At 40.8% G+C, this 24,880-nt stretch overlaps 1 protein-coding gene and 1 pseudogene across 1 annotated transcript in view; both read right to left on the reverse strand.

Annotated features, from left to right (window-relative positions):
* The window catches only part of LOC105298171 (aldehyde oxidase 2), a 79,297-nt gene that overhangs the window by 20,729 nt on the left and 33,688 nt on the right, over nucleotides 1–24,880 (reverse strand). The window contains exons 16-29 of the mRNA XM_023535987.1: nucleotides 24,220–24,334; nucleotides 22,583–22,705; nucleotides 19,768–19,864; nucleotides 19,137–19,261; nucleotides 18,282–18,415; nucleotides 16,757–16,864; nucleotides 16,560–16,611; nucleotides 15,702–15,835; nucleotides 13,620–13,707; nucleotides 11,308–11,394; nucleotides 10,943–11,134; nucleotides 8,445–8,672; nucleotides 4,272–4,367; nucleotides 2,312–2,440 (exon numbers count right to left, since the gene is read on the reverse strand). Of these exons, the coding sequence (XP_023391755.1) occupies nucleotides 2,312–2,440; nucleotides 4,272–4,367; nucleotides 8,445–8,672; nucleotides 10,943–11,134; nucleotides 11,308–11,394; nucleotides 13,620–13,707; nucleotides 15,702–15,835; nucleotides 16,560–16,611; nucleotides 16,757–16,864; nucleotides 18,282–18,415; nucleotides 19,137–19,261; nucleotides 19,768–19,864; nucleotides 22,583–22,705; nucleotides 24,220–24,334 (1,708 nt within the window). The remainder of the gene's footprint in view (nucleotides 1–2,311; nucleotides 2,441–4,271; nucleotides 4,368–8,444; nucleotides 8,673–10,942; nucleotides 11,135–11,307; nucleotides 11,395–13,619; nucleotides 13,708–15,701; nucleotides 15,836–16,559; nucleotides 16,612–16,756; nucleotides 16,865–18,281; nucleotides 18,416–19,136; nucleotides 19,262–19,767; nucleotides 19,865–22,582; nucleotides 22,706–24,219; nucleotides 24,335–24,880) is intronic.
* LOC111745116 lies at nucleotides 10,570–10,688 on the reverse strand (annotated as a pseudogene).

A 24,880-nucleotide genomic window follows, 5' to 3' on the forward strand; every position in this document is an offset into this window, starting at 1 on the left:
ATTAGGTCCGTGAATGCTCATGCAGTGGCTGATACTGACACACTGGGAACACAGAGACCATAACAACACAACCCCTGACCTTGAGAAGAGTATGTTACTGGAGGATTTTCTCCCTTCCTAGTTCACTTCCTGTGAAAATATAGGCTAAGATGAATTTCTATTCTCAGTTCCCCTTTCTAAAAATATTCATGTTCTTAATATCTTCTTCTTCTCTTTTTCTACATTTTTGACTTATATCTTCTTTTGTATTTTCCAGCTGTTAAAATAAATAGAACAAAACATCTTATTTTCATTCAAATTTGTGTTTTCCAATCTGCAACAATGACATGCCACTACCCTTCTGGATCTGAAATGTTATTCGACTCTCTGTCCATCCCTCTGTCTACCATCAAACTACTGCAATTGTTAGGTAGCTAGTCAGACATGAGTGACAGAGGAACAAAGGAATGGAGTCCCAGCACAGAGGCGCCCCAAGAACAGCCTACTGGTAGTTTGAGAATCCCTCCTGTCCTGGGAGACAAAGGTCAGGAAGGCCATAAACCTATAGCTGGTTTAATCTGGCCACAGATGCTTGTGCAGAAGATACTACCCTAACCTGCCCACAATCTCAGTCTCATTATACTATCATTATAATATCACGTTTATACTCCGAAGTTCATGAATCTAATTATAACAGACCGAATTCTGGGTAAGCATATGCTCACTAGACAAAGAGTTATATAACAGTCAAGTGTCAATCAATCATGCCAATCACCTAGGAATGCCTTCGTAACCACCCACTGTGGCCTCTATATAATACAGACCTTCCCACTTCTGCATTGCTACAGCTCTCTCTCTTCCCTGGCTGTAACCCGTTCCCCCAGTGGGTTTGTGTCTTCATTTCCACGTGGTTAGCCAGTTTTAGGCTTGACCTGTCTCCTACCTCAAAACGTGCCTTTAATAAATAATACTTCTCATAATTGTCATAGAGTGAAAATTTATTTTTTCATCAGTGATAGGGACCAAGACCTGTGTGTTACCAAAACTCTGATTGCTGCAACGGTAACACAATGATGGCCTTTGCTTGAGCATGAAGTGAGAATATAATTAACTTTGTTTTTTAATAACCTAGATCTACAAAGTTTTTGATACTCAAAACAGAAACGTAAAACTCAATGTCCCAGAAGATGGATTAATGCTTAGTTTGGGCTGACAACTTCCATACACACTGAGCTATTCTTAACTTGTGTTTGATTCTACCCAAAATTGGATCTCATGAATTCGAGATTTTCCACACATTTGTTTTGAGTGAAAGGTATTTCTGGTTTTTGAGCCCCTAAGGGGTGTCTGCACAAAGATAAGATGGATTTGAAGGTGGTTCCTCTTGGTAGCTTAAGTGCAGTGTTCTGGGAGTGAGGGAATACACTCCCCCACAATGTCCCAATGGAAAAAATGGAGAGTTTATAACAGATGCATGACAAATAGATATTACTTCAAAAGTACATGCAATCGGATATTTGAATTAAGGACTATGAAGTCATGGTTCTATTCTGAAAAAGTAAAAATTTGTCAGGTTTTTTTTTTTCTTTCTTTTTTTTAATATTGGTTAGAAAATAAGTACAAAAAAAAAGAATGAGTACTCTGGTAGAACTCCACTAATGTAGACACTTAACTGCACTATATCTACCTGGCTGTGGCTCTGTCTGCTGACCTGCTTGCAAGAACTTGTTTGTGTCAGGGAAAACTTGCATAATTCTGTATTACTTGGTACCCAAATTTCTTCTTTCCACATCTCCCAGGGACAGAGACTGCCTATGCACAAAAATTCAGTCTCCTCTTCCATAGTTGCTAGGCATATAGTTTCCTACCAGTCTACATTTTCCCAAACTCCCCTGTAGTTAGCTGTGGCCTGAGACTGGTTCTCCTAATGGGTGATATGTAGAAGTGACTTGCATCACTTCCAGGTCTGGCCTCCACATTCCCTCCCTTCTCCAGGTCACCGGAATGATGACACTCAGGTCAACTTTGAAAGCCACATGTTGAAGACGGAGGAATTGCCATCAATCTGGGTGCTTGATTGACCAAACATTCACTCTGGATGGTTATATGTACAGGAAAAGGACTTTTGTTGTGTTTCAGCCATTATGTTCTAGGTATATTTGTCACCTCAGTTAGCATACTTCAACTAACACACACTCTCGACATTTTGGTTATCCCAAGCCTCTTTAGTAACACAGATGACTTCTCTGAAGCCAACCACTTGTGTCTGTATCCAGCTAAGAAAACCAGGGATGTGGTAAAAGTACCCAAGGAAAGAGACAGAAGGAGGCACCTGCACGGCTCTGCCGTTGACATCTGAACCTATGGATGCTGCTGTAGCAATTGTATTAGGCACCATGGCTGTACTTGTTTCGCAGATGTGCACATAAGACATGGGTATTTTTAATTCACGGCTGGCCACCTATAAGAAGAATAAATATTTTCAAGTTCAGCAGAGTTCTGTGAAGATTTGAGTCATTGTTTTTCTTAATAAAAAAATTACTATTTTTATTATGGTCAGGATATCCTTTAAAGTCTAAAATAATGTGTCTTATAAAAATTAAAACCACTTTTTAGGAGAGCCTTATGCTAATTTTTAAAGTGTTTTCTTAGTAATATTCCACAGTGGTTCTTTCATTCAAATTTAGTGTATTTAGGATGTTAAGGATTTCCTTTTTTCTAAATTTTACATGTGTAGAGAGTAGGCCAAGTTGAGATTATTCAGATTTATTTTGTGGCAGTGGCAGGAAGAGAGCCAGGGTCTGGACTGACTGACTCAGAGTTCGGTTTTAAATCTCCTGGTATCAGTATCAGAAAAACATAGATTGACCCTGAGGGCCTGTCTTCTTGCCCTCACCCCCACCTTAACTTTAGCTTCCTCTCCCTTTTCTTATATTCCTCTAGTATTTGCTGTTCATTCTTTTTTCTTTGCTGTTCTTTTCCTTCCAGTTTCTTTAGCAGATGCATGTGGACATGAAGACTTTTAATCAAGAAGAAATGAAATAAAAAGAAAGGGAGGTAAGGAAGGAAAATAAAAAAGCATTATTTTGGCTGATGTTGTCTTTTCTTTCCAAAAACACTTTCTCCAGATGTCTGCAGATTCCCAAATGCCAATCTTCAGACTAAGGCCATTCAATAATTAAAATTCCCCAGAAAGATGCAAAATGAAAAAAAAAAAATTATTGGTTCTCGGTGATGAAAATCCAAAGGGAATTTATTGGTTCACATAACTGGGAAGGACAGATGGAACTGGTGTCATGTATGTCTGTATTTGGGGCTTTATGGTCTCATCAGTGTCCTCTCAGAGCCTCTAACATTTGCTTTTCTTTATGATGGTCATGTTATTTCCAACAGTAGACAGACTTTCTCATGGCACAGGAGAATTGCCTCTGACAACTCCTGGCTTCTAGTGTAGTAGCTAAATAACCACAGGGGAATAATAGTTCCTTTCTCCCAAGATCTACACATCAATCCCAGGAAAGGACTCTCATTGGCCTTACTTGGTCATGTGCCTTCTTCCCAGACCAGTGCCTGCATCCAGCGGGATTCAGGAACCATAACTGGCCAGACCTGGGTCATATGCCTATATCTGTGGCAGGAGTTGGGGCAAGGAGGGGGATGGGGCTAAAAGCTATGAGAATTGAGGAGTTCTCCAGAACTATGGGGAATGTGGGAGTTGTAGTCCAAAGGAGCTGAGGGGCTGGATAATCAAAGGCTGCAGATGTGCACTATAACAACCCAGCAAATTAGTCAGAAAGTTCAATTTGTTCAATTTAAAGGATTATTATTTTTACCGCTTGGATTATAGATCTTCCTACATTGTGTGTACATGTGTATATGTTAAAATATCCTTTAAAAATTATAGGACAATTGAAATACTTGTCCTTACTAGTTAAAACAATATATTAGCAACCTAATATTGTTGTCCAACATTTAAAATTATACATATTGGTCTCAAAATAGAAAAGTTGAGAAACTCCTACTCTGGGTAAGCCTGCATGGCACAACCACCACAGTGCTCCAGGGGCTCATAACTGGTATTTTCACTAATAACCACCGGCCAAGTTCTAAGAGTATTCGCATATGTGTGCGATTTCTGCTATTCTATTTGATATGTAAAATGTTTTTCTAACTAAATAGTCAAGATATGAGGGTTTCAGCACAGGGAGTTGTTATTTACCCTAAAATTAGTGCCAAATGTCAGTCATGTCAAGAATGTATGGAGAGATTAATGGCAATTTTATTTGTCTTACCTGTAGCATTTTGGTGTGAATACCTTGTCCCAGTTCATTGCCTCCATGTGTGACCAATACAGACCCGTCTGTGTAGATATGAACGAGTGCAGCTGCCTAGTAAAACAAGCCAGAAGGCACAACTCAGTGCATGTTTAGTGAGGTTCAGTATAGGAAATGAGGTCATAAAACACCAGTCTCCTGGAGCAGGGTGGGTCGGAGAGACAAGCTTTCCTGGTAGGATTCTGGGGCTTAGTTCTGTTTTGTAAAAAGTTTATCTGTAAAGAACATTCTTACTTAGGAACCTGGTTTTAGTAGGAGTTCCTTTGGATACTCAGGAGTTGTGAGTATTGGTTCCAATGACTTGAAAGTCTTCCCCTGCTTAAAATCTCTGGCAAACCACTCGACTAGCGAATTAAACATTTTTAAGTACTTGCACGTGTTATGTGCCAACCTGGGCTCAGCTCTAGATATATAAAGATGAACAAGATGTGCTTCTTCTTCAAGTAGCTCGCAGTGCAGGCCGGGCCAGGCTGGAAAGCAAGTCATTAGAATTCAGGATGACTTGTGAAATAAAGGGGTGTGGCACGAGGGGCCCTGGGGACCTGGAAGGGCAGATCTGACTGCTTCTGCGAGTTGAGGGAAGGGTCCCCAAAGTGACGACTGAATGGAATTGTGAAGGCAAGAAGGGTTTGCCTCTGGGCGAGGTAGGCAGAAACTCCTCTACTTCCTGTAAGGGAGTTTCTGAAGGGAGAGCCCTGCTCCCTTTTATAGTATGAGGCCCTGTAGGGTTTGGTCTCTTGTCCTTTTCCAGTTTCATCCCTGTCTTTTCCTGCTTTGTTTCTATGTCTGGCCTTGCCCGTGCTCCTGTCTGACCCATGCTCTTGCTTATGCTGTTCTGTCTTCCTGGCCCGCTCCTCAGCCTTCAGACCCACACCCCATGGTCTCTACTCTTGTTAAAGCTTCCTGAACACTTCTTTTTCCCCTCTGGGAAGGATCAGTGACCCCCTTCTCTGCACTTACTCTTAAAGGAGTATACTGGGTTGAATGGTGTCCCCTCACCAAATCCCTGTCCACCTGGAACCTCAGAATGTAACCTTATTTGCAAATGTAATTAATTAAGATGAGGTCATACTGGATTAGGGTGGGCCCTAAATTCAATGATCATTGGCTTTATAAGAGGCCATGTGAAGATAGAGGCAGAGATGGGAGTTATGTTGCCACAAGCCAAAGAATACCAGTAGCCACCAAGAGCTGGAAAAAGCAAGGAAAAATTCTTCCCTGGAGCCTTCTGAAGGACCATGGCCCTTCTGAGATCCTGATTTTGAACTTCCAGCTTCCAGAACTGTGAAAGAATAAATTTGTTGTTTTAAGCCACTCAGTTTGTGGTTCTTTGTTACGGCAGCCACAGGAAATAAATGTAGGGAGTGATAAGTTCTTCTGTAAGAGTCTCTTGGAAGACAAGCACCTGGCCTCATTCATCTTTGTGTCCTGAAGAGAACTTTGAGCAGGGCTGAATCATAGAGACACTAAATAAAGGTTTGTTAAACTGGACAAATGGAAATGTGGTATTTTTTCTTCCAGGAGGAGGAGGAAGAATTAGGACTTCAGTCTATTCTGTCCAGAGATGCCTGGAGGCCCAGGATGGCTTGGAGAGGGTACTGGCCATCAGGGCTTATAGGTGTTAATAATAGTATTTATTCACTGTGGGACTTTTGACTCCCTCTGAGGACAGTGCTCCTATACCTAGTTTAGGGAGTAGGTGTTCCAGCTTTGTGAGTCATCAGCTGACCTGGAATAACAGGCTTCAGTTCTTAGCCTGGTGATTCTTGAGAACATCAATTTGGAACTCTGTGGGGAAGCTGGAGGCCTTTCAAATGGAGACTTAAAGTCACTGCTTGATTTAAAGTTTTTTTTTGTGGTGAAAAGAGAAGTTGGTAGGAAGTAGGCTATAGTTTAGGTGAGCAGCAGCCATACAGGTGAGGGGAGATGTGGTACAATAAAAAATAAATATGTGGTCTTTGCCTCTGGTTTTTAGCACAGAGTTCCTAAAACCCTTGAAATTTACTGACTTTTGTACACGAATGAGATGACTGTGGGAGAAACTTACTTAGATTGGGGTGAGGTGGGGTGGAGGGTGGGGTTGGGAGTTGCTACAAAGATCAACCACTGGTTAGAGAATCATAGCTTTTAGCTCCACTCTCTGACCTCCAGGGAGGTGTTAGGGACTGGAGATTGATCTCAATCACCAGTGGCCAATGATTTAATCAATTGTACTTATGTAATGAAATCTCCATAAAACCCCCCAAACAAGGTTTTGGGAGCTTCTGGGGGTAGTGAACACATCCACAAGGTGGAGAGCAGCATACCTAGAGAGAGAGGGGCATGACAGCCCTACACCCCCATACTTTCCCCTATGAATCTCTTCCACACGGCTGTTCTTCTGTTATACTCTTTATAATAAACTGATAACGTGCTTTCCTGAGTTCTGTGAGTTCTAGGGAATATTCAAACCTGAGAGGATGAGTAGTGGAAACTCCCAAATTTGTAGTCAGTTGGGCAGAAGTACGGGTAGCCTGGACACCCAATTTGTGTTGGCATCTGAAATTGGGGCAGTCTTGTGGGACTCAGCCCTCGACATGTGGGGTCTGTGCTAACTCTAAGTAGTTAATGTCAGAATTGAACTGAATTGTTGGTTACCCAGTTTGTGTTGGAGAACTACAGAACTGGTTTAGAAAAGACACATTTGGTGTCAGAGGAAAGACCACACAGACATCTATCCCCTCACCAAAGAGGATCTCTTATGCCCTAGCTGTTGATTCAATCTAGGCTTGTAGACGTGACAATGAACTTTTTTGCACCTCTATAAAATGGGCACGTTGGACCTGAACAGGAGTGTGACCCAGGAGTCAGGGAGCCTCATCCTCCAGGCCAGGGGAGCCACAGCCCTGAGAGATGTGTCTGACAGCTCCTGGGGCGGGGGATGGGCTGCCCTGGATAACTACATGGTGTTCCAGGAAGCCTGCCAAGTGCTTAACAGTCATTTTCTCATGAATCCTCTTCAGTCCTGAGAGAGAGGATGATTATTCTCATTTTATAATTAAGGAAGCTGAGGCTCTGAGAGGTTAAATAACTTATTTAATATCACACAGCTAGGAAGTGGCAGGGCCAAGTGACTCCAGTTGATTAGAGATTTAGGACAACTGTTTCATTCCCTAAGAAAGATTTCTTTTGACAGGGCAGCTTTTGTGGTGTGTGCGTGCGTGCATGCGTGCGTGTGTGTGTGTGTGTGTGTGTGTGTGTGTGTGTGTGTGTGTGTGTCTATTGGCTGCCAGTAGTTGGGTATAACTGGAAGAATGCTTTCAATGGTATACACACAAGGGAGATCTAATGCATTTTTGGATTTAGATTTTAGATTTAGATTTAGATCTAATGCATGTTAAAAGATTTTTTCAGTTGCTGAGTTTCTGCTTTTGTTGGAAAATCATGGGGAGGCAACAACTTTTTTCAGTTTTCTAAACAACTTTCTTGTGTATGACCCATTGGGTTTCCTGGGAAGACACGTCTGTATCAGTCTTTGTGCTCTTCAATGGACTCATCTTTATGCCGCCCACCCTCCTCCCATCTGGATAGGACCTGTGAATGACTTTCCTCTTCCTTTGCAAACCTATCTGGGAGGATTCTTGGCCCTCCACCATTTCCCCATCAGGATTGACACAGATTCCTGAGAGATGTGGCTTGAAACAGCCAGCTGGTCAGGACAAAACAGAAAGACTTCTCTGCCTAAGACTTAGGGTGTACTGAGGAGTGTTGTCATGGGGTCTGGGGCACAGACCAGGAGCAGCCCCATTCCTGCTCAAGCCATGAGACCCTTGAGCTCAGAAAGCACAGTACTACAGGCCTTGTGGGCTCCTGTTCCTTTTTTGAATAGGGAATTCAGAGTCGGGGTGAGGTTAGTGCTCCACCTTGGCAGTTACGCTGCTGCAGGTCTTAGGTTTGCTGCTAATGTTTTCTGTCATTGAGGCATTTTTCTACTGCACTATGTTGAAAGTGCTTGCAGATGCAGGGGCTGCTCAGGAGAGTTCTGTACATTTCACCCAGGGGCTATGAGTAGTGGTGGTAGAGGGGCTCAGTGCCTTGGGAAATGTGACACTCTCCCAAAGTCAAGGTTATTTCTCTCATATAGGACCTTACCTGATGATAGCTTGTAGCGGCAAAGCCGACTGAAAACTTCATGGGGATAATAGCAATGCCTTTCTTCTTCCAGTAATTCTTCTTATTAAACTCTTCCACTTGTATTCTTCTGCTGTGAAAGGCAGATTTGTCCAGACATTCATTCCAACATCTTATCAGGGTCTCAGGGTTGAATGCTTGTTTGTAGATGGTTTTATCAACAGTTTTGTACATGTTTTTCTCCCTAATCTGAAATGGATGGAAAATCGATCAATAGTTATGGTAAGAAAGAAACTGACTGCAAAGTAGAGACCTGACAAGCTTCCCCATTAAAGCACAAACTTTGATGGAGAAAAGACAGGGTCTTTTTTCTTTTTCTTTGGAAAGCATGTGCTTTTGCAAAAACAACAGAGGTTATTTCTCATCTTTCTTCAAAGCACCAGTCAGGGTCTCTCCTTCCTGGAAGTGGAGGACAGTGGTAGTGACTGGTCTGTGAAGAGCAATGGGATGGAAAAGCCTAAGGAGGTAGAGTCTCCTTTTCCCCCAACAAGGTTCATAGATGGAGCAGAGTTGATAGATGGTATATAAAAGCAAAGTTTTATTGTCATAACTGAAGATTTGTTCTGCTAGAGAGGAATAGCATTGCAGCTAATGCAAACAGCAAATCTTCTCTAAGCCTTCCAGTTGCCTTTGGAATGTGTGGACAAATCTTTTTAAAAATGTATTTGATTATGGGTGTGTCATTTCCTGGAAGCCTGCAACTTTTGACAAAGAAGAATCCACTGGGATATGCTCAGGAGTTTTTCATTATCCCCATCTCACTCTAATCACAAATAAAATAATTATTATTATCAGCAGCAACACTGGAATAATACTATCCAGTTTATGAAAACAAATATTTTAACAAATGCTAACTCATTTGATTCTTGCAAGAATTTGTGAAGCGAGTCATCTTGTCCTCATTTTATAGATAAAGAAACTGAGCCAGAAAGAGTTTGCCTTTCCTTGTTCAAGCTGTTCCACTCGCCTCGATCACCCTGCCATTATCTGTGCCTGTCATTCTTTAAGGCCTATCTCAAGTGCCATCTTCTTCAGAAAGTTCTTCCTGACTTCCCTCCCGCCAAGCTAATGTGATGTCTTTTTCCTTGTACCCATAGAACACTTGATGTGACTTCTCTTAGGATAACTATTGTCTTCCTTGTTCTATGTTTCGATGTTTCTTTTTGTGTAGGGAGTATCCTGACCATCACAAATCCCTGATTAATTTAGGGACAAAGACATTCAAAGGACAATACATTGAAAGTCCTGGCTGGAGTAGAGGGTCTATATTGAAGAAATGGGATAGAAGTATAAAAAGTAGGCTGGGGTCTGATTGGAATATATGAGGAACAGAAAGGTGTTATCAGCAATTATCTCAGTTGCCAGAGGCTGCCTCTCTCTGGCCTAGCATACTGTGGACCTTCTGAAATATTGCACAAAATAATATTTTTGGAGGGCATTCTTTTGGCAGTATCTCTCAAAAGTTTTCAACTACATCAGCAATTCCACTCTGTAAATTTATCCTAAAGATAACACACTAGTGCAAAGATAAACCCTTGGTACATCTGTACCAAGATGTTTATTGCACCATCATTTTAATAGACCAAAATGGGTAACAACCTGAATGTGTATCAGTAATGGAGTTGCTAAATAAATTACAATGCATCCATATTACATAATACTATTCAGTCATGAAAGAGAATGAAATAGATTATGCTATTGACACAGAAAGATGGCCATGACCTATGGTCAAATAGGAAAAGTAAGGTGCAGAATAATGTGTTTATTATGGTTCTGTTGTGGTAAATAACCATATACATGCACATAGAAACATACATCAATGTTTATGTATGTGTGCATGAATACAGATGGGTAGACACACATAGTTAAAGGGTTAGAAAAATAAATGTGAAACTGTTAACAATGGTTACTTTCAAACAATAGGGATGGGGGGATAAAAAACGGGACATTCACTTTCCACTTCAACTACTTCAGTGCGGTTTGAATTTTATTTTTATTTATTTATTTATTTATTTTAGGCGAGGCAATCCTTGGTTGACCTCACAGATTGCAAAGACCTTGTCAGCATACAATCTCTTATTTTTTAGGCCTACAGCACCTGGTCTTCCTAGGTGGTCTCCCATCCAAGTACTAACCAGGCCCGACCCTGCTTAGCTTCTGAGATCAGATGGGATCGGACTTGTTCAGGGTGACATGGCCATAGATGGGTTTGAATTTTAAAAAGAGTAATTGTTTGTGTAGAAATTAAAAGAAGAAAGAAAGACAAAGAGAAATCTTTGTACAAGGAGGGTGGAAGATAGGGGAGGGAGCCTAGTTCTTTTAGGTAGTACTGAGTTTATCTTGAATTCTGAGCCAGGGCTAATCCGAGTGATTCCTTGAGGGTGTTTCCCTGAGTAGCTTGTTCCCCACCTGGTCTGATCCTTCAGCAACCTTGGTTGAGACCTTGATTACAATCCTACCTTTTCTGGCAGAAGGCCGCATTTGGCTGCCACAGCTGTGATGCAAGATTCTGTCACCAGGGTTCCTTGTGGGAAGCCAAATCCTCGAAAGGCTGTATTGGACGGTAAATTTGTCATGCATGCACGGCCCCGGAATCTGAGGTTACGGATTTTATACGCGTTTTCCAGCTTTAGTACAAGAAATTCTATAACCTAAAGTAAAAGGAGATATTCACATATATTGGACACTTTTTTTCCCCCTTTTCTCTAAAAGTCACATACTAAGTTGAACTGTTTGTGGAACTTGGTAAGTACTTGAGGACACATGCTGTCCAATGAAGACTTGTCTAGAAATTCTGCATTTCTATTTGCGATCAAGGACATACCTGCTCCGAATCGTCCAGTGTGCATCCTCCATTAATGAAGCACTCGATGTCTAGAGCTTTGATTCGCCCGTTATTCATGAATCCCACCTGTCATTAAATGATGGACATTTTATGATGTGCTTAAAATTTACATGCCAAAGTTGCAACCACAGCTCAGCTCCACTATTAGGGGGACTTCAGACAGACTCTGTTCCTGTTTGCTTGGTGGTGTCCCAAACTTGGCTATTCCCTTGTTTTACAGTGTTTGGCTGACATAGACCTCCTCGGACCTGAATTTTGCTGAGCCCTTTCCTTTCAATGTGTAATTTTCTGGCTTCATAGTCAGTATAGAATTCTAAAGCTCTTGCTTATCTCCCCACATATAATTGTTATCCTCTTCTTTCTTATTCTGGAAAGGTTTTCCTTCACTTTTTACTGGTCTTTCTAGTTTAGTTTGTGGTTTGCCCCCTGTGGAAAAGTCTCTAGAATTTCTAGCATGTATTGGAATGAATCGCAGTGCATCTTATTACAGGAAAGCCTCAGAAGCTGAGGTAGGGGAATGGACCCAGGAGTGACAGAGTGATGCAGTGACGACTCTCTTTGTACTGAGCTGGTGAAGTGCTTTGCCACTGGTTACAGATTTAACAAATGTGAGTCAGTGCTGCTATTCTTACTGGGGCTCACAGAAGGCACCTTATATTTTCCTGAAGTTGCCACGCCCCTCCCACCCACCTAGACCAGTTTGTCTGTATAGTCCAGATGGAAAAGAAAAATTCACACTTTCTGTTGTAGTTCTACCAAAAAAGGATTGGCTCTGGTCCCTTTGCCTTTCTGAAAATGGAGATAAGTACAACGGATGGAAGCATCCAGCTATATGATTATTGTCATCTACTCCAAAGGAAATGTTGGATAATAAACCAGAGCAGTTAGGACATGTAGGAAAATCTACAAATTCAGAATTTATGGTAATTTTGACAAATGCTAGGCTGAAGTTTATCTTTGACTTTTCATGAAGAAAAGATTGCTAAGCAATGGTAGCAGAGAGAATTCTTAAACTGTTTAATATAAATGTTTCAAGAATTTCGAAAGAACCTATTCACACATAAACTTCTACTATGCTAATTTACAAATAGTTCTAAATAACCAAGCAAAAGTTTGTTAGCTAAGTTTGAATAATGATGTATACATACATATAGACACAATATTATTATATTGGAAGTAAACTTATGTATTTTTAATAAAATAAAACTTGGATTAAAAAAGTCTGATTATATCACTCTTTTAAATTATATTTTATATTATAACTACCAAAATATTTACATTTAGGACCTTTTTAGTAAGTACTAGTACTAAACAATCTCATGACAATAATATAAATAAAGCCTGATTTATAATCTAGGCCAAAACCAAAGAACTCAAGAACCACCACAATACCAAATGCCACAATCCCAGAGCTGCCTCTACATTGCTCTTGGTACTAGAAGAAAATAATATATCTTAGTATTAATTTCTGTGCATTTGAAAGCAAATAAAAAGTTTAGTGGCCAACTATGGTTCATTTCTCTCTAATTATAAAAATTACTAATGCCAATGGAAGAAATAAAATTGTGCTGTGGTCTGGAAAGCTGTGAGTTTAGTAATACAGGGAATATAACAATTCGGTAATCTAAGGCAGTGAAAAATCAGATAGAAAATCTAGCTATATGTATGCAATAAGCAATTCCCAAATAAAGCATATTTGACAGGGAAACATTATATTAGAACTATCCCAACAACTCAGTCATAGATTTGAAAGTAGTATTATTATCAACTAGATGTCAACAAATATTTTTAATAGTGTTTATGCTATAGTTGCATAAAAATGCAAGGAATGTGGTTTGAAACACCACATTCACTTGTTAGGGGATTATTATTTTTTTCTATTTGCAAAGAACTTTTGTGACACTTTCATATCACTTAGTGGCAACACTTGTAAAAATGAAGTTTTGGTATAACAATGTCTGTAGCTTCTTTTAGTGTTTTTTTTTTTTTTTTTTTTGCCTTTGGGGGAACCACTAATGTAAATTCTTATTCCTTCAATAGCATTTTTTATCATTTTTCGAAATTGTATTTTTATCCTCCAACTTTTTCATAATTCTACACTAGATTTATTAAAAGTTCCTCATAAATTGTATATGTATTCACATATGCTAGTATCCTCATTAAGTATTTTAGATGCTAAGACTATTGTTTGTTTTTAGAATTTAGCAAAATCAAAATAATAGAAAAGGAAAAAATTGTTCAAATAAAATTTTAATAATTTCATCTTTAATAATTTCATCTTTAATACTCACTTTATATTTTCCAAATAATGGGTGTCTTCCCCCGGTTATTAACATATCATCCTCCCGATCAAGAACAAGGCGAATGGGGCGACCAGTTCTAAAGAAAACAAATCTTAGATTCTCCATCCTGCTCACCCATCCCTCCTCCAATCCATCCATCTATTCATCTAGCATCCACCCATCTATTTACTCATCTCATCATTTAACTATCTACCCACCCATCTGTCTACCTACCTTTCTACCTTTCCATTCTCCATTCACCCTCTTACTCATTTATCCAACCATTCATTTAACCATGCAACCATTCCATATGTATTCATTGAGTGCATTCAATGCTAGGTATTGATCTAAATTAATGTATAACTAACTTGCTAAATTACTATTGTCTCTGTGGTCTATAATTCGATAGTTGGAGATCTGGCTAAAGTGATTAATGTCATATGCCAGTCAAATTTGATGCTCACCCAGATCCAGTTATTTTGCATATCCCCACTAAGTTACAAAGGAGAAAGAATGTGAACAAATAAATGCAAACTTAACAACACAACAACAAAAACAAGACCAACACTCGTCTTAGGATATCTGGTTCAGCATCTTCATCTTCACCCATGACTGCTACTATGTTGGCCAAGTTGGGCCCTTGGAAAGCTAGGAGCTTTGGCCTTTCTGTATCTCTAGGGTAGAGGTTCCCAGACTTAGGAGTACAGAAGAATCATCTAAAATGCTGGTGAAAAATGCAAATTCCTGAGCCCTTAGCACTAGAACTTTGATTCAATAGGTTGGGGAGGAGCCCTAGAATTTAAATTTTTCTCAGCAGTTCTGATGCGGGTGTCTTTAGATATACATTGAAAAATACAATTCGAGCATGGGGTTTCCTGGTCTTTAATGGTAAGGACCATCTGGAGCATCATTTAAATGTATGGTTTCTGGGTTCATCTTCTGGTGAGTTTGATTCAGTGGGTCTGGGATGGGGAGGCAGGAATTTCTATGAGCCCAGGAGACTCTTATTATCAGCAATTTGGGAACACTGCTCTGGGGATCACTTAATGCACGACAGGTGTGTGCTATGGCAGGTTGTAGCTTAAGACACAAATCCCCACACTTGGCTGTACAGTGGAACCACTGGGGAAGTTTTAAAATATACCGATGTCTAGGTCAGTATGGGGCAGTCTAGGCATTAGGATTTGAATGCTCCCCAGGTGATTCTAGTGTGCAGTCATGTCTGAGAAGTCTTAAAGGCACAAAGCCTGATAGGAATATGAACTGATTATCCCTTGCTGGGTCCTTGGTAGGTGTGAACAGATAGAGGTTCATTATGGAAAGAACTGGAGATGGAATTCAGATCCTGCCTTTTCCTACCTCTCATTGTGGAAGGAAATACATATCTAAGTGCCTTGGGACCTAGCTCAGAACAATAAAGAATTTGTCAAAGGAAGCAGGACCTTTGAACTTTGCAGGCTGATTGGTGTTCTGAGGAAGCACCAAAGAAAAAGCTATAGAAAATGAACAAGGAACAGAAAAGCCAGCACCGTGCCCAGCATGGACAGTGAATAAGTGAGCCTGTGGGTTGAGGTTAGCCAGGGAGCTCGCTTTGAGGGTGTCATCCATCCATTAAGTACACAGTGAAGAGGCAGCCCTTCCCAGGTGCAAGGAGGCAGAGGTGGGCAGCCTTTCTTTTCTTACCCAATCCTCCCTAAAGCTGAGAGTAGGAAGGAAAAGTGGAGGAGCAGACTTCCCTTTGGCACTCCACTTTGGCAGGTGACTTGCCCCACCCCTAGATGGGTTACCTTCCCTGAAACTCAGGAACAGAGCAGCCCCAGCTCTGAAGGTGTTCAACAAATACGGCTACTTTTCTTTTTACAGCAAATTAGCCTATTCGAAGTTCTCTCTCTCTCTGACTTTTCTAATAACTCTAGGAGGTTGGGTATTATATCTATTATTATAAGATATTATAAAGAAAAAAGAAACAGAAGGCTGAGTTGCCCAAGGACACACAAGTGGTTATGACAGCAGCCACAGTGACTCTCAGGTCACTGATTTGCCCTCAGCTCTGTACATTTTCCACCCTCTTGTGTCCCCCAGGGCACTTACTTGATAGCGCCTACAGCTGCAATAGCTCCGAATACAGCTGGTCTTCCTACCTTCCCACCAAAACCTCCACCCACTCGTTTTACATGACAGGTGATCCTGTTGATGGGGATGTTTAAAGTAGAGGACACTGTTTTCTGTAAAAGTTAGAGATTGAGAAAGTTTTACAAGAGTGAAATGGCAAAGAAGACTTTTGTCTGCTGAACCAAAACACAAAATTCATCCACATCTATTGTTAGTAAAAAAAAAAAAAAAAAAAAAGACTGAGATAGTCTGAATGTGTCTTGCGGAGCCCTATTGAATTCATAAACATGAATCGTCATCACAGAACAGCTTTTCCAGCAGAAAAATGGTACTTTCTATAAGGGAAACTGTCAGGTCCTGGATTCCTGTCAGAGGTGAGAATCCTAGCCAAATGCCTAGACCTAATGTCCCAACAAAGTGAAACTTCTGACAACCTACTAAAGAAGATATATTTGCAGCTAAAAACTAGAGCACTTTGTGACTATATGGAAATGAAAATGTGCTATAAAGTGATGTGTTTACACCAAAAGTTATCTGTAATGATAATTTCAGAGAAAAATCAAGTATAGACATAACTTAGTGTTGCCATCCAATCACAGAGTTCATTTAACATGATTGATGCAAATGAATGTACTAAGTCTGTGGCTGTTCATTTACTTACTGGACAAGCCCAGAAAAAATAAATGGGTCCTGGGGTTTTATCTCTCTACTGATGGCCAATACTTGGATTCTAAGTCTCTGCGGGTAAAATGGCTGCTAACGGTGAGGCTATGGGAATTGAAGGCTATGTTGGAATTAGAACGTTGTGGAGGGGTTGGGGGAAATTCTAGACCTCACCTGCACGTGGGCTGGATCCTGCGTCGACACATAAATGTCTAGTGAGATCTGGCTAAAGTGATTAATGTCATATGCCAGTCAAATTTGATGCTCACCCAGATCCAGTTATTTTGCATATCCCCACTAAGTTACAAAGGAGAAAGAATGTGAACAAATAAATGCAAACTTAACAACACAACAACAAAAACAAGACCAACACTCGTCTTAGGATATCTGGTTCAGCATCTTCATCTTCACCCATGACTGCTACTATGTTGGCCAAGTTGGGCCCTTGGAAAGCTAGGAGCTTTGGCCTTTCTGTATCTCTAGGGTAGAGGTTCCCAGACTTAGGAGTACAGAAGAATCATCTAAAATGCTGGTGAAAAATGCAAATTCCTGAGCCCTTAGCACTAGAACTTTGATTCAATAGGTTGGGGAGGAGCCCTAGAATTTAAATTTTTCTCAGCAGTTCTGATGCGGGTGTCTTTAGATATACATTGAAAAATACAATTCGAGCATGGGGTTTCCTGGTCTTTAATGGTAAGGACCATCTGGAGCATCATTTAAATGTATGGTTTCTGGGTTCATCTTCTGGTGAGTTTGATTCAGTGGGTCTGGGATGGGGAGGCAGGAATTTCTATGAGCCCAGGAGACTCTTATTATCAGCAATTTGGGAACACTGCTCTGGGGATCACTTAATGCACGACAGGTGTGTGCTATGGCAGGTTGTAGCTTAAGACACAAATCCCCACACTTGGCTGTACAGTGGAACCACTGGGGAAGTTTTAAAATATACCGATGTCTAGGTCAGTATGGGGCAGTCTAGGCATTAGGATTTGAATGCTCCCCAGGTGATTCTAGTGTGCAGTCATGTCTGAGAAGTCTTAAAGGCACAAAGCCTGATAGGAATATGAACTGATTATCCCTTGCTGGGTCCTTGGTAGGTGTGAACAGATAGAGGTTCATTATGGAAAGAACTGGAGATGGAATTCAGATCCTGCCTTTTCCTACCTCTCATTGTGGAAGGAAATACATATCTAAGTGCCTTGGGACCTAGCTCAGAACAATAAAGAATTTGTCAAAGGAAGCAGGACCTTTGAACTTTGCAGGCTGATTGGTGTTCTGAGGAAGCACCAAAGAAAAAGCTATAGAAAATGAACAAGGAACAGAAAAGCCAGCACCGTGCCCAGCATGGACAGTGAATAAGTGAGCCTGTGGGTTGAGGTTAGCCAGGGAGCTCGCTTTGAGGGTGTCATCCATCCATTAAGTACACAGTGAAGAGGCAGCCCTTCCCAGGTGCAAGGAGGCAGAGGTGGGCAGCCTTTCTTTTCTTACCCAATCCTCCCTAAAGCTGAGAGTAGGAAGGAAAAGTGGAGGAGCAGACTTCCCTTTGGCACTCCACTTTGGCAGGTGACTTGCCCCACCCCTAGATGGGTTACCTTCCCTGAAACTCAGGAACAGAGCAGCCCCAGCTCTGAAGGTGTTCAACAAATACGGCTACTTTTCTTTTTACAGCAAATTAGCCTATTCGAAGTTCTCTCTCTCTCTGACTTTTCTAATAACTCTAGGAGGTTGGGTATTATATCTATTATTATAAGATATTATAAAGAAAAAAGAAACAGAAGGCTGAGTTGCCCAAGGACACACAAGTGGTTATGACAGCAGCCACAGTGACTCTCAGGTCACTGATTTGCCCTCAGCTCTGTACATTTTCCACCCTCTTGTGTCCCCCAGGGCACTTACTTGATAGCGCCTACAGCTGCAATAGCTCCGAATACAGCTGGTCTTCCTACCTTCCCACCAAAACCTCCACCCACTCGTTTTACATGACAGGTGATCCTGTTGATGGGGATGTTTAAAGTAGAGGACACTGTTTTCTGTAAAAGTTAGAGATTGAGAAAGTTTTACAAGAGTGAAATGGCAAAGAAGACTTTTGTCTGCTGAACCAAAACACAAAATTCATCCACATCTATTGTTAGTAAAAAAAAAAAAAAAAAAGACTGAGATAGTCTGAATGTGTCTTGCGGAGCCCTATTGAATTCATAAACATGAATCGTCATCACAGAACAGCTTTTCCAGCAGAAAAATGGTACTTTCTATAAGGGAAACTGTCAGGTCCTGGATTCCTGTCAGAGGTGAGAATCCTAGCCAAATGCCTAGACCTAATGTCCCAACAAAGTGAAACTTCTGACAACCTACTAAAGAAGATATATTTGCAGCTAAAAACTAGAGCACTTTGTGACTGTATGGAAATGAAAATGTGCTATAAAGTGATGTGTTTACACCAAAAGTTATCTGTAATGATAATTTCAGAGAAAAATCAAGTAGAGACATAACTTAGTGTTGCCATCCAATCACAGAGTTCATTTAACATGATTGATGCAAATGAATGTACTAAGTCTGTGGCTGTTCATTTACTTACTGGACAAGCCCAGAAAAAATAAATGGGTCCTGGGGTTTTATCTCTCTACTGATGGCCAATACTTGGATTCTAAGTCTCTGCGGGTAAAATGGCTGCTAACGGTGAGGCTATGGGAATTGAAGGCTATGTTGGAATTAGAACGTTGTGGAGGGGTTGGGGGAAATTCTAGACCTCACCTGCACGTGGGCTGGATCCTGTGTCGACACATAAATGTCTAGTTCTTTGTCCTCTGTCTTTGGAATAATGAGCACTCTTTGTGTTTCCATGTAAAAATGTTCTTGTCCTCCAGCATGGACTTCTCCTGTTCAGTTCAAGCACAGGGAAATTCCTGAAGGTGAGTGCAGGTTGGAAATTGCCATTTGGGGGAACTCAGCAGCAAGTAAGACATGAACTGGCCAGCCTGGATATGTCCTGACCAAGGAGCTGACAGATTAGGCATTTGTCCTGTGGCAACTGAGGGTAATCTGTTTCAGAGACTACGGTTCTATGTAACAAGTTGAAAGTATCCGGTTCTGCTCCTCACTGGCTCTTGCATCATCAAAGTCTTAGGCGTTTTTCTTCTGTTTATTCTGTTGCTCCCTACCTCCCACCCCCAAGAGTCTCACACACGCACACGCACGCGTGCGTGCACACACACACACACACACACACACACACACACACACTGTTAAGAAAGAAGAGATATAAGAGAAATTTGGCAAAGGGCCATTTAGAGGCTGGACTTTCTGAGAAGAAATCATATGTTCTCAGTATCTGTTTCAGAATGGAATCCTGCAAAGATTCTGTCAAATATCCTGAGACTCTTACCTTCGACAATTTGATCTACTTTTTCAAATGCCTCCTCAATATTTCCTTGTTCAAGTTTTTTTTCAGGGCATAGGAATGAGTTGTGTTTTATGGCCTCCTGAGTGGCAGGAAAAAAAACACAAAAGCCATTTTTTTTTCTTTTTTCTTCCACTGGCAGTGTGTTCTTAATCAAAAGCCAATACACTCCTGAAAATTGCCTCCTACTAGGATGCATGAAAGGAATCATGCAAGCAAGAGAGTACTAGATTAGTGGGCTTGTCAAAGAGACAAGATGTCAGAGAGAATTTCTTCTAGATTTCAGAGGAAACCAACAAAGGTTAGAGAACTGAGATCTGAAGACACTATGATGGTCCAGGATGATAACTACTCATTTCTCATTTTCAGTGTGGCTCTCCAGGGGACAGGGGACAAGGGACAGGTGACAGGTCCAAATGCAGTATGGGTGAGCTTCTGGGCCCTGCATTTATACCCTCTCCCTGAAGAAAACTACTTGTGTCAGACTTAGGTGGCCCATGTACAAGAACCTCTAACTCAGGGATCTGAAAGAACCAAGGCCACGATGAGGGAGAAGACTCAAGTCCTAACACATCTCTGGGCAAGAAAGCCCAACAGACACTGTAGGAAGTTGGTTCATTTCTTTGAGTATTTGGCTTATCTCACAAGGCCTTTCTAGCCCTTTGTTATATATTTTCTTTCTGATAATAAAATGAACTGACTCACACATGAAGACTCAGAACTATCTCATTCTGAGGTTCAGTGAATTGACCTACTGACAGCTGATCCTTGCTTTCCCTTCAGAACCAAGGTGATTTTTCATACTTGAGAACACCTGTCTTCTGCATTCTTACTCTCCAATAGCTTTAAAGCCATCATCTTTCTTGCTGGTGATGATAATGAGAGTAGCTAATATTTTTTGAGTGCTTGCTTTGTGTCAAACATTGTACAACATAGTGTATTTACATTCTCGCATAAATTCTATTATGATCTCCATTTTCCAGAGGAAGAAACTGGGCTTGGAGAAGTTATAACTTTCTCAAAGTCATGCTGCAAATTAGTGATGGAGGCAGCTTTCAAGCTCTGGCTTAGTTTTCAGAAATATCTTGCTTAATATAATGAATACTTGATTTTTAAAAGCAGCAGAAAATGAACAATACAGTCAAATTTTTCATTTTTTCCTATACTGAGATCTCCATCAGTCACCCTAGTACACATGGAAGTATGTTTATTGCCACACTGTTTGTGTCATAAAATAATATAATCTTATTATAATACATGTTATATTTACTGAGCACTATGTGCCAGGCACTATTCTAAGTGTTTTATGTGTATTAACTCATTTAGTCTTAGGACAACCTGATGAGGTAAGTATTATTATCATTACCCCTATTATTTAATGAGGAAACCTTAGCACAGAGAAGTCAAGTAACTTGCCTAAGGTCACACAGTTAGTAATTGGTGCAACCAGGATTCAAATCTGGCAGCTTGGTTCTGGAACCCATGCTTTTAACCGCTATGTTATACTGCCTCTCATATATGTATAGCCATATAAATGAATGAATGGATGGATGAATAAGTATCGGTACATATGACTGTTTTGTTGCCTACTTTTGTTCACAAAAGAATTTTTTTGCTGATTTTGGATAGTCCAATTCTGAAGGAATTCTAGATCGCTAAGCATTTTGAGTCCCTGAGTTCATGGATATGTCCTCTGAGTATGCCATTTCCCTCTTGAGGAAATGGGATTATAATTGAAAATTTAAAAACCCTTATTAGGATCCTGGTACATCCCTAGAAAGGGGAGTGAGCCAAGAAAAATGACCTGGACTTCTTGCAAACTTGGCAAAATGGGAATTTTTGTCAGAGTTGATTTGGTTTAGAAAGATCAAAATTTAAAAAGGCCAAGAAACATGACCTTTTAAACACTTTGAATATTGAGCAAGTATACCCGTTAGGCACATTTTAAAAAACGCTCAAATGGTTCACTAAAGCCTTTGAAAATATTTTATTTTCTGTCATAAGGACATAAATAAGTAAGCTTTTACCAACTCAATTACTCTGAACTTGTCTTTCATTGAGTTAGAATCTGAAAATCTTAGTCCACATCAGGCTTTTCTATTCTAACCTCATTATTTTTTCTGAAAATAGCATTTGCATTCTATTATCTAGATCCAGAAATACGAGTGAAATTTCTGTGAGCTCCACTTTGAAAACATTATTGTTCCCAACATTCACTCCCATCGTCTTTCTCGAATCTCCGATTTTTTGTGGATACCTGATCATCTGGAATGAAATTTATGTTTCCCAGCTTGCCTTGCAGTTAGGTATGGCATGTGACTAAGGTCTAACCAATGAGATGAAGGAAGGTATGTGCAACTTTTGGGAGTGTCGTTAAAGAGTAAGATACGCCTTTCGTCACCACCTCACTGTCTCTGCTGTCCAGAATGTGGACTTAATGGCAGAGCATTAGTCGCTATTTTGGGCCAAAGTGTGACCTACAGAATAGAAACTGTGCATGATGAGCAACTAGATAAAAGGAGCCCAGATCCGTGACACATAGCCCTGGAGTGATCACTTCCAGACTTTTTGAATGTAAGAGAGAAATAAATTTATGTTATTTTTATTATTTCTCGGTTCTTGGAGCCGAAGTTAATTTTGGTTCATGCAAATACCTTTCAGAGAATGCTGATTTTTTTTTTTTCAGAGCAAGCTAGTGACAAGAAAAAATTAGAACCCTGAATTAGTCTTGCATTAAGATATTTTCAAAGGTACTTTTAATTCTACAACCTTACAGGACAGACTGGTCAGCTCTGCTTACCTCGATGGTGAAGATTACGGGCTCCAGATCTTCGTAAGTGATCTTTATCTTTTCAGTGGCTCGCTTTGCCTGTACATTTGTCTCTGCAACCACAGCACAGATGATCTGGCCCACACAGAGTACCTAGGGAAAATACATTATGGAGGCAGGTAGGAAATTGTGGGTAGGAGTAGGCTTAGCTCAACCTTACCAGCAGCTGGTATCTTAGTGATCATTGTTGAGCAATAATAACCACACAGGAGGCACATTTAACTGCATGTGCTTGGCTAAACATTTTTTTTCTAAATTTTAACTTAAAAAATGATTTAAATAGCACAGAAAGTTCCACTGGCCATTTTACTCAGTGAATATAAATCCCAGAGTGGAAGTGAGATTGGCTGTGACCTGAATTTGCTGCATCCTGCGTCAAGCTTGCTTCACATGTGTCACCTTCATGGTGTCATTTTAAAGTTTAAACAAAAGAAAAGCATCTTTTGTAAACCACACCCCTCTCCAATTCATGTGTTGAACCCCCAAACCCCAATGTGACTATATTTGGAGATAGGGCCTTTAAAGGGGTAAAAGTTAAGTGAGGTCATAAAAATTGAGCTCAAATCCAATATAACTGATGTCTTTATAAGAAGAAGAAGAGACACCAGGGAGGCTCATACACAGAGAAAAGGCCACGTGAGGACACAGGGAGAAGACGGCCATCTGCCAGCCAGGAAGAGAGGCCTTGGCACCTTGATCTTGGACTTTCTAGCCTCCAGAACTGCGAGAAAATACATTTCTGTTTTTAAGCCACTCAGTTTACAGTATTTTATGTCAGCCTGAGCAGATAATACAGCTCCCAAATGACAACCAACCTCTTCATCTGGAGTTCAACCAAAAGAACAGTGATTCATTCCATCGTTGGAGGAGAGACAGTCTGTGAGGGACTCATCGAGATGTGACAACAATAGCTAATACTTACTGAGAACCTCACCCGCCAAGCGCTGTTGTAAGCACTTCACATATATTAACTCACTTAAATCTCACAACAACTCATCGAGGTAGGTGCTATGATTATTTCCATTTTACAGATGATGACGCCCAAGGACACACAGCTCGTGAGTGGCAGAGCTGGAGCATGAACCAAAATAGCCCTGCTCCAAACGCAATTGCTCGGTGAATGATTATGGAATTGAATTAAAAGGTCAAAGACGACAAGAACAACTTTATTAAAAATAGAATGTATGAGGTAGATAGGAGGTGGAGGGGCTGGGGTTGGTCTAGGAAGCAAGAGAGTTCAGTGTAAATAACAGGGAGTGGCTGTGCTTTTTTGTATTCTCATTTCTAGATCTTTCAGGATATTCTATCTTGCTACAGGTCAGTTCCTGCATTTATGCTTCAGATGAAGGTAAATTGACTCAAGAACATACAGTGGGAAAACTAGGACTTGTCGTTTTCTGTAATAAGTTTCCCTTTTCCTATGTTATTTCCAGACTCCAGAAGAGTAGGTTTGTCTGAATAAAGATGTTAGAGGTAGAGAGAAGCTAGAAGAACTGGCACTTCTATCCCTTGGTGGCAGAGAGGGCTGTGAGGCAATGGGAAGCCAGCTGGAGGTGGTACCTTGGCGATTATCTGCACAAAGTCACCTGGGAAGGCATATTCCATACCTCGTCTATAGCCAACAGTTTGTCATCTTCAGCACCATTGGTGCCAGGAATGTCTTTGGCTGTTATCACATCAACCACCCCGGGTAGTTCAAGAGCCTCAGACAAATCAATTGATCTGAAAAAAGAGAAATACTTAAGAAGTAGAAATCAACAAGCTTTGAGGGCCCCAAACCTGAGGGAGGGATAGAGCATGGTTGAAAATCAGAATATGTAACAACTAGTTCAGCTTTGGCCCTGACCAATCAGAGCTGACTTGCCAGACAGAGTAGGGCCCAGGAGGCCCCCTGCTGGGCCAGGGGGATACCACTTCAGCTGCTGGGAGGGGAGCCAGAGGAAGGACCAGTGTGGCTGTGACAAGGGGTATCCTTAGGAAGTTTAAGACAGTGGCCATTACCATTCAGTAACGACGTATTTTAGTATATTCAGTATCACCAGCTGAATATCAGCCCTGCTCAGAGTTACTCCCTGCCTGAGGCTGAGCAGGGAAATGGAGCGCTATGAAGTTAGAATGGAAGCCATGGGCCCCTCACTATGATTTTTTGTTCTCTCTTTCATGATGGTATTTCTAAATACTCTCCCTTCTTCCTTCTGGGCCTGGTGGCCTTTTCTTTATTTTTTCCTTTTTAGGTTCTTTGGGTTAAGGACATTGAAGAAGAATGGG

Source organism: Pteropus vampyrus, unplaced genomic scaffold (assembly GCF_000151845.1).
Source record: "Pteropus vampyrus isolate Shadow unplaced genomic scaffold, Pvam_2.0 Scaffold146, whole genome shotgun sequence".
NCBI lineage: Eukaryota > Metazoa > Chordata > Mammalia > Chiroptera > Pteropodidae > Pteropus > Pteropus vampyrus.